At 40.7% G+C, this 20,630-nt stretch overlaps 2 protein-coding genes across 6 annotated transcripts in view; both read right to left on the minus strand.

Moving 5' to 3' along the window:
* Nucleotides 1–3,049, minus strand: part of IL17REL (interleukin 17 receptor E like) — a 66,178-nt gene extending 63,129 nt beyond the window's left edge. Inside the window, exon 1 of one of the 4 annotated variants that reach the window (XM_014573403.3) lies at nucleotides 1,309–3,049. Coding sequence is in view for 2 of the 4 variants with exons in the window: in XM_075927972.1 (XP_075784087.1) it covers nucleotides 1,309–1,410 (102 nt within the window). In the remaining 2 variants the exon portion in view is untranslated. The remainder of the gene's footprint in view (nucleotides 1–1,308) is intronic. The other 3 variants (XM_075927972.1, XM_006122631.4, XM_025184421.2) reach the window with 3 other exon arrangements.
* Nucleotides 3,050–8,936: 5,887 nt separating this feature from the next.
* The window catches only part of TTLL8 (tubulin tyrosine ligase like 8), a 48,354-nt gene continuing 36,660 nt past the window's right edge, over nucleotides 8,937–20,630 (minus strand). The window contains exons 9-14 of one of the 2 annotated variants that reach the window (XM_075928024.1): nucleotides 20,004–20,193; nucleotides 16,327–16,475; nucleotides 15,140–15,218; nucleotides 13,600–14,035; nucleotides 10,876–11,374; nucleotides 8,937–9,217 (exon numbers count right to left, since the gene is read on the minus strand). In XM_075928024.1, the coding sequence (XP_075784139.1) occupies nucleotides 9,012–9,217; nucleotides 10,876–11,374; nucleotides 13,600–14,035; nucleotides 15,140–15,218; nucleotides 16,327–16,475; nucleotides 20,004–20,193 (1,559 nt within the window). In that variant the 3' untranslated portion in view covers nucleotides 8,937–9,011. Of the gene's footprint in view, nucleotides 9,218–10,875; nucleotides 11,375–13,599; nucleotides 14,036–14,971; nucleotides 15,219–16,326; nucleotides 16,476–20,003; nucleotides 20,194–20,630 lie in introns of both variants that reach the window. The other variant, XM_075928020.1, reaches the window with a different exon arrangement.

Here is a 20,630-nt window from a genome sequence, read left to right on the forward strand (position 1 = left end):
GAGGCAGGGTAAAAGTCTTAGAGTGCAAAATACCAATGTAGTTTACATTCACTTTATGGTATCTTTACCAGAGAAGTGTAAACAAGCCTTAATATAATGGAAAAATCAGGCCTTTCATATGATTTTTATTTTTATATGCGGTAAATATCAAAATTTCATGGAAAAAATGGACAAAATATAGCTAGGGTTTTTCTCTTTCCAGAAGAATAAAACACAATGGTAAAATAATATTTAAGCATAAATACCATATATGATCTGAATATGCCATTTTATTATTTTTCTCTTAACAAAATATTTCATCTTCCAAGCATTTCTATGATGCTCATCGCTGTAGAATCGATATATTCTACTGCATAATCAGCCTGTCAGAATTTAGAACAAACTACTGTGGCATGTATTTAGTATACATAAGCCTGTAATATCTGTACAGTTGATTCACCTTCAAGCAGCCTTTTAGTGTACATCTGAAACTTACTCCAGGGGCTTCACAATCCCATGACATTCTCTCACAGAACTCTACATATAGCCAAACTGTTGTTTCTTACTTACCATCAATTCCACTTCTCAATAGCAGCTAAATATTTAATGTCAAGATTGTCTTCTATTAAGAGAGCAAAGTTGTAGCATTCTTACTTTTGCATTTTTTAGTTTAAACTGTATTCAGTGATTTATCTTTATAAAACTATGATTAGTTTTCAGGAACCATTATAAATCATAGCATCTCTATACTGCCCCCATATGGGAATATATGAAAACAGTACAAAATGCAGTTCCCTTAAAGAAATAACATAGCACATGCTCTTTTCTCTGCACACATGTAGCTCATTAAAATTAGGGGTTACATTTGCACCTCACAGCAAACACATTATTCTCCATTTCATTACAAGTCAATGGGATTTGTGCTTCTAAAGTATTTGGACACATTAAAATCGCACCACCCTCAGTTCTTGTAAAACTTGCACAGTTATAGTAAGAATTTAATCTCCAGAATAATGGCCACCAAAATACTTTATTTCTGACCACCAAATGCATAAGAGAAAAAATGCCACCCTGACAACTTTAATATAAAGTTTCTTTCTGATTTATTCTTGTATACTGTCATGTTTGTCATATTGTGTTCTTGTACTCATTCCAGAACTACAACAGTATAAAAGTAAAGTCTAATGAAGTTTTGAACATTTTAATGTTTGTTTTGATTCTATGAATACTCAAACCAAGCCATACAAATACAAATGTCATTTATAAATATTGTAGTGACATACAACTTTTACAATCATAAATAGCAGTTACAAACAAATTATAGTTTACCTGAGAACATTTGAGTCCACATTCTTCAATCCTGGGGATTATCTGGCAGTCAGAAGCCCCCAGAATTATTACAAGAAGAATCTGAGTATCAACTGATAGCATCTTAAATTGAAAAAAGAAACACACACACCCTTTGATTTATCCTTTAGAAATAAACCTTCTACTCTGAGAAGTCTTTCTCTCATGCCAAAACTTAAACACCCTGATATGAATTAGTCCCACCCACAGTACCTCTGAGCTAAGCTCCTCCTACAAGTCAACATTTCAAAGCTTTTTTTTCCAATTAATGAAATATGCTGGTCTGTGAAGCAGGCTTGACTCACAATTATAAATGTATGTTCCTTAGTGAAAACTAGGGAAGTACAGTTTCATATCTGGATAATCACATCAAACACCTTCCTCCTGGATTCCAGTATCTTACATTTGAATGAGTCTTGGCAAACTTGTTCCTTGTAGAATGTGTGTGTAAGTAATAAGATACTCCTTAAAATTAAGAACTCACATCAGCTGACAGACAGAATGTGGGAAGATACCATGCAGGGTCACTGCTAATGCAATGCCATCCTTGACCTGCAACACTCTGGCTCTTCTATTCCTCAGTTTTCCATGAGCAGAGATTTCCAGTGTGTAGAAATCAGAGAAAACAGGTAGTTAGGCAATCCCTTCAATAGTCTGATTCCTCAAGTGATGTAGCACAATGGAGCAATAGCATCACAAGATTGATTCTTGCTTCCCTTCAGTAGGAGAGACAAGCCTTTTTTCCACATAGAAATGCGAGCTTTGAATTTATTTTAAGAACTATTTGACCCTTGTTAAAACCCCTTTGTTCTATCCTTTGTGATCAACATTTCAGGTTTTACACAAAATTAGGAAGTTCACCTCTTTTCCCAACTCTGAAAGCAGACCTTAGGTGACTCACAATGCCTAAATATTGTTTCAGTTTAACAAAGGGTGCAGGAACGCCTTTCTAGATACTGCCCTGCAGTGAGACTAACCTGCACCACTCTAGTGGGAGCTCGAGAAAGTCTTGTGCCAAAGATTGGAGTGGTGCCTCACTTTTGCTCCTCGGTGCACAGGGAGGACCCTCCACTATTACACCTGTAGATGGGTACCGTGTTCACACCCTGGCACAGCTGGTTAGCTCCAGAGCAGCAGAATGCTGTCAGTCAAAGCACATTCATTGCACCTTAATGTTGGAGTTAGGCTTGCTGTGCTGGGGTGTCAGATCTGCCTGCAGCTGTCTCCCCCAGGACTTGAACTTCCTAGGGAATGCTGACAAAAGGCTGGCTTGGGAGACCATCTATTTAGGAAAGCACATCATGTCCCCCACCTCATGAGGCTGCTACATGCTGGACTGCTGCTTCATCATGGAGACCTTTTACCCATTCTCTATGATCTTCCTCTTGCCTGCCCAATGCTTCCTCTTCTTGTGTGGCTCTCGTTATTTATATTATCTCCCTTCCAAGACCTGGCACCCTTAGCTCTTTCTTTTGGTAACTTTCCACCTCTCTCCTTTTCCTCCACCTCTTCAGAAAAAGGAAGACACATTTTTCCCTTTGAATCAGTGGTTCTTACAGATAATCATTGTGATCAAAGCACAATCATTAAATATTAAGTCCCTTCTTGTTGTCCTCAATGTGACATGTGCCTGTTGTGAAGTGTGGATCTTATGAAGTATGTTGTAAAGTGGTAGATCTGCATACAGGTTTTTCACAATACAAACATCTTATCAAGCATTACATAATATCATTCAGAATTCCTAAGCTGTACAAAGCCCCCTACTTGTCACAGCCCTTGATAAACACAAATTAGGTTTTACATGTAATATACATGATGCTCTGATGGTATTGTATTGACAATGTGCATTTATTAGAAAATCCATGGATTATTCATTTATAAATGTTCTATGATTTTCATTACCAAGGGTACGTCTAGACTACAGGGTTTTGTCGACAGAAGTTTTGTCGACAGATACTGTCGACAAAGAGCATCTAGACTACATTCAGTTCTGTCGACAAAGCAGCTTGCTTTGTTGACAAAACCCTGTAGTCTAGACACAACCCTACATGCAATAACACCTTCTGTCGACAGAACGATTTCAACAGCTTTTACCTCACCATCAACCTCATCCTCGACCAATCTACATGGGAGGTCCACTTCCTGGACACCACTGTGCAAATAATTGATGGCCATATAAACGCCGCCCTATAAAGAAAACCTACCAACTGCTATGCCTACCTTCATGCCTCCAGCTTCCATACCAGACACACCACACGATCCATAGTCTACAGCCAAGCACTGAGGTACAACTGCATTTCCTCCAATCCCTCAGACAGAGACCAATGGCTACAAGAGCTTCACCAAGCATTCTTGAAACTACGATACCCATACGAGGAAGTAAGGAAACAGATTAACAGAGTCAGACGTGTACCCAGAAGCTTCCTACTCTGGGACAAGCCCAAGAAAGAAACCAAACAGAACACCACTGGCCATCACCTACAGTCCTCAGCTAAAACCTCTCCAATGCATCATCAGTGATCTACAATCCAACCTGGACAATGATCCCTCACTCTCACAGGCCTTGGGAGGTGAAGTCCTTGCCCACAGACAACCCGCCAACCTGAAGCATATTCTCACCAGCAAATATACACTGCACTACTAACTCTAACTCAGGAACCAATCCATGCAACAAACCTCGGTGCTAACTCTGCCCACATATCTACACCAGCAACACCATCACAGGACCTAACCAGATCAGCCATACCATCAGTGGTTCATTCACCTGCACATATACCAATGTAATATACGCCATCATGTGCCAACAATGCCACTCTGCTATATACATCGGCCAAACTGGACAATCCCTACGTAAAAGAATAAATGGACACAAATCAGATATTAGGAATGGCAACATACAAAAACCTGCAGAAGAACACTTCAATCTCTCTGGACACACAATAGCAGATCTAAAGGTAGCCATCCAGCAGCAAAAAAACTTCAAGACCAGACTTCAAAAAGAAACTGCTGAGCTACAGTTCATCTGCAAGTTTGACACCATCAGCTCAGGATTAAACAAAGACGGTGAATGGCTAGCTATCTACAAAAGCAGCTTCTCCTCTCTTGGTATTCACACCTCTAGATCAGCTGCTAGAAGTGGGCCTCATCCTCCCTGACTGAATTAACCTCATTATCTCTAGCCTGATTCTGGCCTGCATATTTATACCTGCCTCTGGAAATTTCCACTACATGCATCTGACGAAGTGGGTCTTTGCCCACGAAAGCTTATGCTCCAATACATCTGTTAGTCTATAAGGTGCTATAGGACTCCTTGTTGCTTTTGCAGATCCAGACTAACATGGCTACCCCTCTGATATCTGGAATATTGTGTCCAGTTCTGGGCCCCCCACTATAGAAAGGATGTGGATGCATTGGAGAGGGTCCAGCGGAGGGCGATCAAAATGATTAGGGGGCTGGAGCACCTGACTTATGAGGAGAGACTGAGGGATTTGGGTTTGTTTAATCTGCAGAAGAGAAGAGTGAGGGGGGATTTGACAGCAGCCTTCAACTTCCTGAAGGGATGTTCCAAAGAGAATGGAGAAAGGTTGTTCACAGTAGTGATGGATGGCAGAACAAGGAGCAACGGTCTCAAGTTACAGCAGGGGAGGTCTAGGTTAATATTAGGAAAAACTATTTCACTAGCAGGGTGGTGAAGCACTGGAATGGGTTACCTAGGGAGGTGGTGGAATCTCCATACCTAGAGGTTTTTAAGTCTCGGCTTGACAAAGCCCTGGCTGGTTTGATTTAGTTGGGATTGGTCCTGCCTTGGGCAGGGGGCTGGACTTGATGACTTTCTGAGGTCTCTTCCAGCTCTATGATTCTATGATTCTAATATTGGTGCACAAGACAAAACTCACTCTACTCATGGATGGAAAATCTTAGAGGGAACACTGCTCACCAGCATAGCTTAAATATTCCTAGGAGATTGTCTAAATTACAGCAGTACCCCAGAGCTATCCTTTGATCCATTGCACTGTCTGGAACTTTTGCAGCACCATGTGCTATAGTTGACCCCAGCAGCCTACCCCAGCTCCCAAACCAGGATTTGCAAATCAGAAGGCAGCCTTACACAGAGCCCATGCTGGGGAAATCTTTCCTGGCTCGATATATGGCTTTTAGGGCCCCTTTATGTCACTCCACCCTTTTATACAGTGTAAAAGGGGCTTAAGTGGAGTATGATCATCTATCCCCAAATAAGGGCACACCATGCTACACAGCAGGTAGTTTTGGTGCACATTTTAATCCTAGTCATCTGACCCCCATCTTGTATCATGGTAATTCAGTGGTCACCAACCAGTAGATCGGGATCTACTGGTAGATCCTGGAGCCTCTGGCAGGGGATCCTGACTGGTGTGGCCAAGAGGCTATCAAGTGCTGGCACTTCAGCTGCCCATCCTCACACTGCTGCGCATCTCCTGCCCTTTGCCTTGGAACTGCCCCTTCCCCTGGGAGCCTCCTGCTTTCTGCGCTGGGCAGGGAAGAGAGAGGAGGATGCTGATGTCAAGGTGCCCCCTCTCACTCTGTGTCCTTTCTCCGCGGAGCAGAGAGGGGGCACAACAGGACTTGAGATAGAGAAAATTTGCTGGTTGCTTTTAAGAGTGCTGTAGGGCCAGGGCAGGGGTGAGCCTGCCTTAGCCCCACTGCACCACCACCCAGGAGCCACCTTAGATAGGTGGAGCCCTGCTGGAGCCCCCAGCTTGAACTCTTGCCTCAGTCATTAACCTCCTCCTGCACTCCAAGCATCCCTGCATCCAAACACTGTCCCAGAGCCTGCACCTAGAACCCCCCTTCTACATCCCAACTGCTTGCCCAAGAGCAGCTCAGAGCCCCTCTCACACTCCAGATCCCTTAATCCAAGACCAGAGCCTGCACCCCAACCCTCTGCCCTAGCCTGATGAAAGTGAGGGAGGATGGGCAAGAGAGGGAGGATGGAGAAGGACTTCAGAGAAAGGACAGGAGGGAGGCGGGACAAGGGTATTTATATTTGAGGTAGATCTTGGACTGCACTTAAATTCAAAAAGTGATCTCATGCTTAAAAAGGTTGGAGACCACTGTGGTAGTTGATCATTGACATACTACACTCTTTACTGGGATTCAAGATTACCATTCTCATATTTATTAATGAAATCTATTGCATGTCTCTTCTGATATCAGGTGACCTTAAAAGATGTCTGTACTTGGTAAAAGTGGGATCTTTCACAGACTCAAATTAGGGTTATCAGATGATTTGCTTGGTCTTGGACATTTTTATAGCATTTCTTATGCATAACATCTTTTCTCTCTGAAGTCCCACTCACTATCTGCTATTTTTATAGCAAATGCAAGTTGTTTTAATGAAAGAATATGATTTAATTTATCATCTCGTATTCCCCTCTCCCAGTGCTTGCTTTTTTCATGAAAAGAGTGAGAACATAAGAATAGCTATACTGGATCAGACCAAAGGTCCATCAAGCCCTGTGTCCTGTCTCCTGACAGTGGCTACCACCAAGTGCCCCAAAGGGTGAATCTGGCACCTTAATAGTTTGGGAAGGAAAAAGAAAAATCTCTTGATGAGGTCAGCACATCAAGGGCTTTCTGAGCCTACCCCCACATTCTCTGTCTCAGATAGTTAACTGAAACAGATGTATTCAGTTACTTGCAACTTGATCCTAAGTGCAGGAACGGTCATTGGAATCAGAATGTTCTGACCTTGCTGGTTGACAGGAATAAAACTTCCTGTAATGCTGTCCTATGTCACAACTGGAGCCAGTTAATAAAGATCAGTCTCACTTAAGTGTGATTACCCTTTTTACTCAAACAAGAAATTACCACAAAAAACACTGGGCCTATAGTTAGGGGTAGTGGTGAAATCAACTCCTCCTGACTTTCAAAACTAGATTGAACAAAGTGCCAGAAAATGTACTAGAATAAAATCCCCTGAAGTAACATCAAGATGAATTGGCTGTTATAACAGGCAGTTTCTATCACTAGGATTTCTTTCAGTCTGATTCCATCATACTCTTTGTAGCTGAAGTCGGCTTACCTTAAGCCGAGCTTGGTGGCATCACCACAGCGGGAGACCAACGGGAGAAAACACTCCAACCAGTTTCCCTTAATCCTCACAACTGCAAGGAACACAGGTCCCATCCAGATCTGCCCTCAGTATTCAATTGACATGTCTTAACTAAACCTGCTAAATCGAATGCCAGAAGGTCAATCTCCGGTGCAGCAAGTGAAGATGTGTCCATAGAACCTAGTTCTGATTTTAAGCCCATTGAAGATGTAGAAGCTATTTCTGATTTTAAATCCATTCCAGGTAGCTGAGTACCTTATTAGGAACTCTGCACTGGCTGTTCCTGACAAAATGGGAATGGGATTCTGGTAGGTATTGTACAGTGACTCCAATACGTGCCCCGAGGAATCCCCAAAATGCTCAAATATGGCGTGGGTTCTTTCCTGACTGACAAATGGAACAGATGTCTGTCAGCTAGAGATCTTTAAGGGACCATCATTGGAAGATGTTTCCCAGATCCCCAAAAAGGTCCATTCCTTGGCCAATCCAGGAAGAAAAACTATTAATATATAATCATTTTGCCACTAACTGTCTTCACATTAGTGTCAGAGAAATAAAACAGTAGGTTTAACTGGTTCATCTTGGCTGATATGGGGTGATATCCTGAGAATATATTTTGTAAAAAAGCACTGACTATAAGCATATCTGGGTATGTCTCCAAGAAAATGATATCACAATGTGTTTGTGGTTTTTTAAATTACATAGTGTGCCACTGGATAGGTTGGCAATCTCTTTCACTCCTATACAGTGACAAGAGTTTTTACAGTTGATGAAACTCTTGTTTGTAAGATAACCATCAAATAGGGTATGGCATATACAATAACAGAGGGTATGTCTACACTACCCTCCTAATTCGAAATAGGAGGGTAATGTAGTCATACCGCAATTGCAAATGAAGCCCGGGATTTGAATTTCCCGGGCTTCATTTGCATAAAGCCGGCCGGCGCCATTTTTAAATGCCGGCAGTTCGAACCCCGTGCCGCGCGGCTACACGCGGCACGGAGTAGCTAGTTCGGATTAGGCTTCCTAATCCGAACTAGCTGTACTCCTCATTCCACGAGGAGTACAGCTAGTTCGGATTAGGAAGCCTAATCCGAACTAGCTACTCCGTGCCGCGTGTAGCCGCGCGGCACGGGGTTCGAACTGCCGGCATTTAAAAATGGCGCCGGACGGCTTTATGCAAATGAAGCCCGGGAAATTCAAATCCCGGGCTTCATTTGCAATTGCGGTATGACTACATTACCCTCCTATTTCGAATTAGGAGGGTAGTGTAGACATACCCAGAGGGGGTATTGTATGACATAAAAAGAGATTTCACTGTATTTCTATGAATGTTTCACACAGTTGTGTCCAGGATATTGGCCACAGAGCTGCTGTAACCGTAAACTTTGTTATTTGGCTTCTGTGTAATCAGTCACCTATGTATCCATAGTTTACAAAAAATCTCCAACTCTTGCAGCCAAGGGCCTTTAAATATTATCTTTGAGTTATTCATCGCAAATAATTTTTCTTCAACATCTGCTCATGCAAGGCTTGTACAGTTCTATTTTTGTTTAAAAAACACTTTTCATAAACTGGAGTACTGAGAATGGAATCATAAGTTTTCAGGGAAAACATTGCTATGAAGAACTATCTTATTGCCTGTCACCTTCTTTTCAGAGGTAGAGCAAAACATAGGTAAATATGAACTTCCTTGCAGTACTGTTGCACAAAAAGAGCTGCAGTGTTTACAGGTTTTCTCCAACTGGAAAGTGTCTCCACAAACTAAGCATGGAGTCTTCTTGATGTTGTTCTGCAAACCTTAAAAAAAAAAGCAGTCATTAATGAAACCACATTTCAGCTGAAGACCATATTTTAAAAATCCTTGTTATGCAAAATCACAATAACCTCTTCAAAAATTGCTGTCAGTAACACAGGGCTACATGGTAACTCTACACCTCACGTATGCATGCAAACTCTGTTAATACATGAAAAGGATGGTGTATATAGCACAAACAGACCTTTTTTTAATTGTTGGATGTGTGTGTAAGCCTTTAGGCAAGAGGTTTCAGGTGTCAGTGAAATATGCTCTTTCATTCCAACATTTGGCAAACTGAACACCATGTACTGCATCCTTAAGCTATGTGTTTAAAACACACCTGGCACTATTAGGAAGAGGATCCCTTGTGGGAAATCCCCCAGAAAATGATGATGAGGCTACTTAGCATGTATGTAACACTCAATATCTGCAGCATGCGCTACAAACAACTGGAAATTTTCTTTAACTTTTTAATTAATTTAGAACTTATGAAAGTTAGGGTTTGTGGGCCTTTAAACTGAAATCCTCTTCTTATCTATAGAAGAGATGACAGCAGCAGCAGAACCCACTGCCCTGATAATGTATTTTAAAATTGATCTGGAGAACCATAAAAATTCAATATCTATGCTTGCTTAATCTTTAATACCTCTGCCAGTTAGGTTCTTATTCACAGTCCTCAAATAGCCATCAGCCACAATCAGCAGCCACAAATTATGGTTACTACTGACCTGGATTACATGTGAACAAGTGATACAGAGGTGAAAGTCTCTGTATTTCAATACCAAACTCTTGAGCCATCCACAGACAATAGGAGGTTGAAAGAGACTAATCAGCTATTACTAGCAGAAATAATAAGAACTTGTGACCTCAACACAAAAGAAAAATTAGGTAATATTATGGAGAGCATTATAAAAAAAATGTGTTCAATAGGCAGTGGAAATCCAAAAAGCAAATGAACTTGCTTGCTGTATAAGAAAAGCAAATGAAAATAATCTTCAAAGTATGCTATGCCATTGTATTATATATACAAATAGTATGCTCTCATCCATAATACAATGTCTTGTTCTGGTCATTCTGTCTAAAAAAAATAAAACAGCAGAAATGCAGTGGATTTAGAGGTAAGCAACAAAAATTATTAGAGGCATGGAGAGGCTGAAAAAATGTGGGGCTCTTTATTATTAGAGACACAAATAATATTGAATGTGAAACTAATTTATTCAAAAACTTATACCAGAGGTGGAGCTCCAGCCCACAGGCCACATGTGGTTTATCAAGATTAGCAACTTACCGCTGACAGAAGGTTTGTTTACCTGAGCATCCATAGAGCTCCCTCCACAGCTCCCAGGGCCACAATTCACCATTCCTGGCTAATTGGAGCTGCAGGAAGCAGTGGCTTAGTCCATGTCACTTCTCGCAGTTCCTATTGGCCAGGAATAGCAAACCATGGTCACTGGGAGCAGCGAGGCCTGTGGATGCTCAGGGAAACAAACTGTCTCGTGGGCTATGGTCCACCAGGCGCTAATCTTGATGCATCACGAACAGCTCGTGTGCCAGACGTTCCCCACCCCTGATTTATACAGTATATCTAATGTCTACTTTCCTTCTAAAACATACTATTTATGTAATTTATAGCAAAATAATGCTAAACAACAGGTATTACCTGATATTCTGGAAGGCTGAAGTAAAGGCCAGTCCAAGGGATTCACATTTTGAAAGGTAGGGGGTATCTGATTTACTCTGAGGAAGCTTGAATCTGTTACTCCTTTTGCCTTGTTTATATACTGTGCATGTTTCATCTCTGTGATGTCTTGTGTAGGTTGTAAAACTAAGCTCGGAAAATCTATATACCCAGTGGATTTCATGTGTGCATCCCTTACTTTACAACTTTTCCCTGGTGTCTTCTTGAAAGGCTTAGGTAAATTGCAAAAAACAACTTTTTCAATTTTCAAGTTCATGTTTTGCTTGTCATTTACAGTTCCTATTAATTCTCCTTGTTTTTCATGATTGGGGGAGACACACTGAGCTGTACGTTCCATCCTTGTTAAAGTTTCAAGAAAATTAAAATTAGTGATAGGAGCAGCTTTCTGCCTTGATCTCTTAATGCCAAATCCTTCTACAAAAAGATCCGTAACATGGAATGGAGGCAGATCCAAAAGAGGCTTGAGAGACACAAAAAAAAAGAAATTAAATTTCTCAACAGAATCATACACTACTAAATTATAAATAAAGATATTACTACTGTTCTGTGGATTAATTCTATTTATAAAATGGGCTCATACAGCAGTTTGTGTGTGATGAAAGCTTCCACAACACTGTGACAAAACTCACATAATTTAGAACTTAGTAAGGCGACTAATTTCCCTGTGCTATTTATTTTTCCACTTTATACAACAGACCTGACCAAGGAAAATGTACAATATTATAATGGAAAACTACTGAGATTTAGGCTTTTACAATAAACTCTGTTTTATGTTTACTTCAGTCTATCAAATTCATCACTCCCGTTTGTCTTTATCGTCCATCTTTTGCACCCTGACTGACACCAACTGTATACTTTCAGTCGGAGTCTCTTTTCTTTTATACTTGTCTCTGTGATGCCCAGCACAATGGGGCACTACCCCTAGACTAGAGTTCCTTGGCAGTAGAGTATTGGAAATAATAAACAACCATCATAGTCAATAAGTTGAAAGAAACTTTTCCACCCAGTTAAAATTTTCCCCATTCAACTCACCGTTCAGAACAAAAAAAGAGAGAAAAGCGTAAGACTTATAGCATTAGGGATGTGAATGCTTTTTGGATAGTCGAGAACACTAGTTGACTACTCGCTTTCCCCTGCCCTGCTGCCTCTATCAGAAAGAAACAGGAAGGCGGAGGAAGAGGATGGGGTGCTTCAAAGCATTAGCACCACATGGATCCAAGGAATAGGTGAACTGTAAGTTTTGGGGAGAAATTCTATACAACTTAATAAAATGGATCGTGTGGTATGTCCGGGATGGAAGCTAAAACCTCTCTAACGCATCATTAGTGATCTACAACCCATCCTGGACAATGATCCCTCACTCTCACAGGCCTGGGAGGCAGACCAGTCGTCGCCCACAGACAACCCGCCAACCTGAAGCATATTCTCACCAGCAACTATACATTGCATCATAATAACTCTAACTCAGGAACCAATCCATGCAACAAACCTCGGTGCCAACTCTGCCCACATATCTACACCAGCAACACCATCACAGGACCTAACCAGATCAGCCATACCATCACTGGTTCATTCTCCTGCACATCTACTAATGTAATATATGCCATCATGTGCCACCAATGCCCATCTGCTATATACGTCGGCCAAACTGGACAGTCCCTACGTAAAAGAATAAATGGACACAAATCAGATATTAGGAATGGCAACATACAAAAACCTTTAGGGGAACAGTTCAATCTCCCTGGACACACAATTGCAGATCTAAAGGTAGCCATCCTGCAGCAAAAATCTTCAGGAATAGATGTCAAAGAGAAACTGCTGAGCTACAGTTCATCTTCAAGTTTGACACAGTCAACTCAGGATTAAACAAAGACTGTGAATGGCTCGCTAACTACAAAAGCAGCTTCTCCTCTCTTGGAATTCACACCTCCAGAACAGCTACTAGAAGTGGGCCTCATCCTTCCTGATTGGATCCACCTCGTCATCTCTAGCCTGATTCTGGCCTGCATATTTATACCTGCCTCTGGAAATTTCCACTACATGCATCTGACGAAGTGGGTCTTTGCTCATGAAAGCTTATGCTCCAACACTTTGGTTAGTCTGTAAGGTGCCACAGAACTCTTCGCTGCTTCAAAGGCAGAGGTGCCCTTATCGACTAATCGAATAATCAATGCAAATTGCATCGACTATTCGATTAACCGATTAATCTAAATGTAACATCCTTATATAACATGCCCTGTAGGCTGAAATTAAGCATGTCAGACTATATCCAGGACTAGCCCCAGGGAATGCCCTGCTCCAAACACAGTCCTCAGCCTTAGAGATTGTCAGCTTGCCCATCCCAACTGATCTCTATTTTTTGGTTAAAATGCAATTTCCACACACAAGACTTACAAAAGCCATACAAGAAATTTTAACAGCTCAAAATTAACACCTTGAACTGTAACTGGCAACATACAAAACTAGCATGAGTGTAATATTGCTTCCTGGAAGATAATGTTAAAAAAACAGGTATGCAGTTTTTTTACATGAGAGGGCAGGAGTAGGATGCCAGAGGCTCAAACAGAGCTTGCATGAGAGTGCTCAGACTGTGCTCAAGTGCCACAAAAAAGCCAATTCATTACAGAAAGATGGAGACAAAAGATTTATCTCAAGAATGTCACCATTATGTAGAATTATTCATACCTGCCTCCAAAGAAGTTCAAATTTTCCAGTGTCCCAGTTTTTGTCATGCTTCTTCTCAGTAACTATTTTAATTGTGTCTTCTTGTACCTTTGCACATAGCTCTGCTGTGACCGGTGTAGAAGGGAACATTGTTGGGCTAGTATTGATTTCAATCAACCATGGTTTAAAGTCTTCTCCAAGAATAAAGTCTGCCCCATACAACTCAAAACTGCTCTTCCGGGGTTCAACACTCTCTTGAGCCATTCTCATGGTGTAAGTAATGGCTTTTTTCATGGATGGATAGATAACATTTCGCCATATATTGCCTCGACCTTTCTTTTGTAAGTACTCCTGAAATTTGGTACTTGTCCACATATTGTGCCATGGCAATAGAGGGTTGCGGTCTTCAGCATTTTTGTAATGTTTTTGGATAGAATTATTGCAAAGATGAATGGAGCTGTGAAGAGAATATATCACAATTATAGACAGGCAGCAAATTACATATAATTGTACAATGCTACTCAACTGAAAGCATGCAAAAACATCTTAACTTTAAAACAAATTATCTTCATATTAAAATCCCAGTGTTTTTATTAGTAAACTCATTTTCAGTTTACATAATTAATTCCCCTCTAACGTGAGATGAAAGATGGATTTGTGGTCCAAAAACTGGCCTCGGCCTCAGGAAAACTGGAGGTTCAGGTCTCAGCTCTGTCACACACACTTTGTGTCATGGAGGAAGTAATTTAAGTTATCCATCCCCCAGTTCTTTACCTATAAAATGGAGATAATAATGCTTCTCTATCTCAAAGAGCATTGAGAAAATACATTTGTTAATGGTCATGAGTCATTGTCATGGATGCCATGTAAATTCTCTGATAGTGCATCTGCAATGAGTTAATTTACCACATATCCTGCCATCCCCAATCTCTACTATGGCCCTTTCCAAAAATATGTTCTCATGAATATATTTAACATTTACTCAATTTTATTAAGTTGTATAGAATTTCTCCCCAAAACTTACAGTTCACCTATTACTTTTCTTGAATAGTTGATAAACAAACTATAGTATACTAAGGATGTCAATGTGTAGATGACTAACGATTAACTGATTAGTCTAGGCTTATCAGTTAATCATGTTGACCACACACATTTCCCCTGCCCTTGCTGCCTCTGTATCCGAGGAAGCCAGAGCCTGTGAGGAGCCCCCATTCCCATATGGTAACTAAAGGCAACTTTCAAAAATAATCAGAAAGTCAAATAATTCATAGACTGATTTTATAAAATTTAACTCTACCATAATTCCATGGCTAAAATTCAGGGACCTGACATACCGTAGAATTTTTCAGCCTATTCATTCACTATTTTGTATAGCTAATACTTCCTTGGTTACCTGTCTAGATTGTCTAAGTTGAAACGTTGTGTAGAAAATCTCAGATAGCTTTCTTTATAGAACCATATAGTCAGTGGGTTCCAGTCAGTGACAAGAAACCACTGTCTAATATCAAATTTAGTATCATAAATTAGCAAGGGCGTCTCAATGTACTTCTGTACCACCCACTTGTGGTCCTTTATTGGAAATTGATCTGTTGTTTCTACTAGCTTCAGAATATCATCCAGTCTATTTTTGCACACTATTTCTGGAAGAGAAAAAAATAATATGCATGTTAGTATAATAACAATGTATCCACTGACAATATACAAAATGGAACTATTATAGACCATGAGAATTGCCATTTTTCCTATTTATGCATACAAGATCAGTAGTGAAATTAAATAACAAAAAAAAAAACAAATAAACTCTCTAGTATGCTTGCATTATGTTTTCTAAACCTTTATCATTCAGACAAAGCCATATATTTTACGTAACTGCTGAAGTACTTATTTTTAATCTAGTGATTATGAGCCCAATCCAGTAAAGCATTTAAGCATGTTCTCAACTTTAAGCATGTGAGCAGTTTCACTGACCTTAACTGAAAGGACCTTCAATGAAGACAATAAAACTACTCCCAAGTTTGCACATCAGCACATACTTAATGTTCTTTGCTGGATTTGACAAGTTTCATTCCTGCTATTCCTTTCCCAAGATACACAAAGTAACAGAGGTGAGATGCTGAAAGCTGTGTAAAAGTAACTCTTGTATAGAAAACAGGAAAGGCTTTTACTGGAAGGGTACGTCTAGACTACATGGCTCTGTCAACGGAGCCATGTAGATTAGGTTTGTAGACATAGGAAAATGAAGCGGCGATTTAAATAATCGCCGCTTCATTTAAATTAAAATTGCTGTTGCGCTGTGCCCATCAGCTGTTTGTAGGCTCAGCGTGGTAGTCTGGACTCTCCACGGTAGACATCAAAAGCCTTTGTCAACCGCCCCGTTATGCCTCTTGGGATGAGGTTTACTGGGGTGGTCGACAAAGGCTTTTGATGTCAACCGTGAAGCGTCCAGACTGCTGCGCTAAGCCGACAAACAGCTGATGGGCACAGTGCGGCAGCCATTTTAATTTAAATGAAGCGGCGATTATTTAAATAGCCACTTCATTTTCCTATGTCTACAAACCTAATCTACATGGCTCCGTCAACGGAGCCATGTAGTCTAGACGTACCCACAATGTGTATGCAGTTATGAATGGCCCAGTGGGATGAACTGCAGATGTATGCAGTACATATACATGTTGCTTGTCCAGATGATACCCTACAACTTTGCATAATAATAAATACTTTAAATTAAAAAACAAAAGAAACTCTTACCTCTACCACGAGATTTTGCTCCTGGTTTAATAATCCAGATATTGTGGTTACCATCTATGTCTTGCTGCGGGTTTGTAGACATGATTTTGCTCAGAATCTTTTGACACTGTATAATGTAATTATGTGCACTACAAATGACAGCACCTTCACTACAAATAAAAAGAATTAAAGGTAATACTTTATGCATATCTATTTTAGAAGAAGAATTTTATAAACTTAGCTTATACACTTATCAATACTGTTTTGTTTTTCTAAAGTACAGTATGAAGGATTTCTTGCTGTTGTGATATAAAGTAATATATTATGGATTAATAGGTATTACATGTTATTGAACTCATTTATTTTTCAGTGGTGTCTTCTCCTCGTCTTGAATGTTCTGAATGTCAGCCTAAGATTTATTTCAAAGTCAATTAGAACCTTAGTGCCAGAAAGATTGAAAATTTGCACTTTAGAGCAAAAGCATTTCTATCAGAAAACCAGAGATGGGCAATGGGCTGACATGTTGATTATATTCATAGTCATAAATTCTATTACTAAGAAAATAATCTGCTTATAAAAACTTGCAATAGGAATAATAGGATAACATATGAACTATGAAGCCTAATCCGAACTAGCTACTCCGTGCCGCGTGTAGCCGCGCCGCACGGGGTTCGAACTAGCCGGCATTTAAAAATGGCACCGGCCGGCTTCATGCAAATGAAGCCCGGGAAATTCAAATCCCGGGCTTCATTTGCAACTGCGGATGACTACATTACCCCCGCTAGTTCGAACTAGCGGGGTAGTGTAGACATACCCTGAAAAAACAAGAAATAGTCTGGTAGCACTTTATAGACTAACAAAACATGTAGATGGTATCATTTGCTAGTCTATAAAGTGCTACCAGACTATTTCTTGTTTTTTCAGTTTTCCTGTACCGACTAACTCGGCTAGCCCCTGAAGCTTGTTACAACCAGTCATGATTTTATGTATCATATCCTTCCTTAGCTGCTGAAAAGTCCCAATCTTATTAGTCTCTCCACATAAGGAAGCTATTCCATACCCCTAATAATTTCTGTTGTCCTTTTCTGAACATTTTTCAATTCCAATATATCTTTTCTAAGATGGTGCAACCATATCTGCATGCAATATTCAAGATGTGGGCATACCATGGATTTATATAGAGGCAATATGATATTTTTTGTCTTATTATCTATCACGTTTTTAGTGATTTCCAATTTTCTGTTAGATATAAAGATCTTACAGCTAGGAATGTTAAAAAGTGTTTTATTTTGTAAACATGTAACAGATGAAATTTTCAGTGATTACATGTTTACACGCAATGGGGTGGGGGAGGTGGCTCTGCGGAAGCTGATGTACCCGGGGATCAGGATTTTAAGCCACTGCTCCCATCCCTTCTCCCCCCACCCCCTGCATGCTGCTGTTGCTGTATAAAAGACAGCAGCACGGGGGAGCAAGTGGGAGCTGGTACTCATGGGGAGCCGGTTTTTGTATAGAGGCAGCAGTGCAAGGGGGCAGGCAGCTCCCCACGAATTGAGGAGTATGGGCACCCTGCTTAAAAGCTGTCTCCTTGTAAGCACTTGTTCCCGCCTGCTTCCCCCATCCCCATGCTGCTGCTTCTGAACAGAGACAGGAGTACAGGGGGAGGGGGAGAGACTTGCATGTAACCGTGAAGGTTAACTGCATACACTATCACATCCCTACTTACAGTCAATTAATTTCCCATTGGCTGAATATTCACATACACAATTGGTCAATTCAGACTGTACTCCTGGATCCCCTGCTAACACAGAATTCTCACAGAACAGCATCCACTAGTAACACTTTGTACTTTCTCTGCTTGGTTGGGAACCATAGTCCCATTTTGGTGGACAAAAACTTGGCCTCAGTTATTCTCCCTTCATCACCTCTTGGCTGGATTACAGCAATGCAATGTATCTGGACACAACATCTAGTGAAGGCAACTTCAACTAATACAGAATGCAACAAAATTTCTTCTCAGCAACACTGGCAATCAGGAACATATCAAATCTGTCCTCTGCTCCCTACACTGGCTTCCTATAGAAAAATGAATCTAAATTCAATGTCTTAGACCTTATTCAATGCCCAGGATATCTAAAAGACCTTTATAACTCCAAGACGAAGACTGTGGTAGACAACTATGTTCCTCTGAAACAATGGAATTCTCAACAGTAAAATCGGTCTGTGTGGGAGACAGAACTTTCTCTGGGAACTAACCAAGGATGTGGTATGAACTCCCTCAAGCATTAAGCACTATCAAAAACCTTCCCACTTTCTGATCTAAATCAAAGACACACTTATTTGGTCTTGCCTTCTCTAATATGAAGACATAGCACTAGGAATTTTATTTTTTTTAGAAAACCCCAGACACTATCAAAACAAGACACTCTGCAGTGCACACATTTCCATCTGGGAGTGGATGACAGAACATCATATGACAGATGCATAATCATACAGTTTACTGCACTACAGATATTATGGAAGATGTTCAGGTACTATGGTATAAGTGCCACATACAAATCTGCATAGAATAATCCCATCACAAGAACAGGCATGTTAAAACCCTATTGTCCTGGCCAGAGTGCACCTCATTTAATTCCACACTACCTACATAAATCCTCTCCAACATTAAACATAAGTAGCATTCTATCCTAAACGGTTATGTAGTACTGCTGTGCTCTGCTAAACCATGCACTATGAAAGACCTTCCACGTGCTAATTTCAGAAATTCTATTAAAATAAGCATACATTGATTTGCAGCAGCTGAGGATCTGATCCGATCTATTTGTATAGTGTTATGAGTTCCTTTGATGAGGAGAACTATATATATGCAACATATTACAGTAAAGGCTGTCCTCGCTATAAGTCCAAGATACATTCCAAAAAACTTAGGCTTATAACGAAACAACTTAAAGCGGGGAATTTTTTTCCCATGGATAACTTCCATTTGCGCAAAATGTTTTTTTGTGTGTGTGCACAACTTAAGAGCAAGGAATGGGAGGATGTATAATGCATCAGTTTCTACCAGCATCAATGACTTGTGTAGAATGGATGTATACCATGGCTACTTATAGCAGAGACGCCTTGTATTTCTTACTGGAATAAAAAGTTCATTTCCAATCTGGGTTTATATTCAGGAACAAAATTTGATACATTATTTGTGAAGAGGATTATTTTACACTCCTTATACCCAGGCTACTTGTGGAGTAAAATGTTGCTCATTCTGAGTAAGAGAATTATAATCTAACCTAGGGGTACTCAAGCTTCATTGCACCGTGCCCCCTTCTGACAATAAAAAGGACTACGCGACCCCAGGAGGAGGTACCAAAGCCTGAGCCTGCCCAACCCTCCTTGCTCTGGGTGGGGGTGGGGAGCAAAGCCCAAGCCCCACCACCCTGCGCATGGTCAAAGCCAGAGCCAAAGACTTCATCCCCAGAAAGGGGGCCTGTAACCTGAGAAGCACCACCCAAGACTGAAGCCCTGTGGTGGGGCTCATTCTTCAATTTCAAGCCTCAACAAATCAAAGCCAGCCCTGGTGACCCCATTAAAATGGGGTTGCAACTCACTTTGAGGTCCTGACCCACAGTTTGAGAACCTTTGATCTAATCCTTAACCAGGATTTTAATTCAACCCAGTTAATTGCAGTTCTGAAAGCTTACTGAATGAGACAGTAGTACTGTTCAATTAATTCCTTCCATTCCTCCTCACTAAGAACTGCAGAAGAGTCCATTGCTGTGTCAATGTCCTCGTGTTCCATCTGCCCAAGGTAGGATTCACACACCTGGCAAGCCATGTCTATTAGTTTTCCAGGAAGTTGTTTGACTCCCTTATCATCAGAATCTACAGAGTCTAAAAAAAAGCAGATGATTTAGGATATGTCAGTGAAGTAAGTACATATGTACAATTAGAGAAGCAAGTCTTCCACAACATGTGGAGAATCTCTCATTTTTGATGGCTACAGTAGATTTCTTTTTTCAGTTGGAGAACTGTTGTTTTGTAAAACAGAAACCAAATGAGAAAGAAAAAATGCATACATTACAGAGGTGTTTGCAATTGTAGTCCCCTTACTAAAGGTGCCTCTGCTTATTTTCTGGGAAGACCCTGTGTGCTGCAATCCAGCCTCATAGACTACAATTCCCATGAGCCCTTGGGAAAAACAGGAAGGAAGTGACTCTTGTGTAGGAGATCTGAGTCTCTCCACGTGTGTGGAGGAAGACTCAGCAGTCTGTGGACTCAACCCTCTGTTTTTGGAGCAGAAAGGGAGCTAGGCTGCTGTGGAGGAGTTT

Source organism: Pelodiscus sinensis, chromosome 1 (assembly GCF_049634645.1).
Source record: "Pelodiscus sinensis isolate JC-2024 chromosome 1, ASM4963464v1, whole genome shotgun sequence".
NCBI classification, from domain to species: domain Eukaryota; kingdom Metazoa; phylum Chordata; order Testudines; family Trionychidae; genus Pelodiscus; species Pelodiscus sinensis.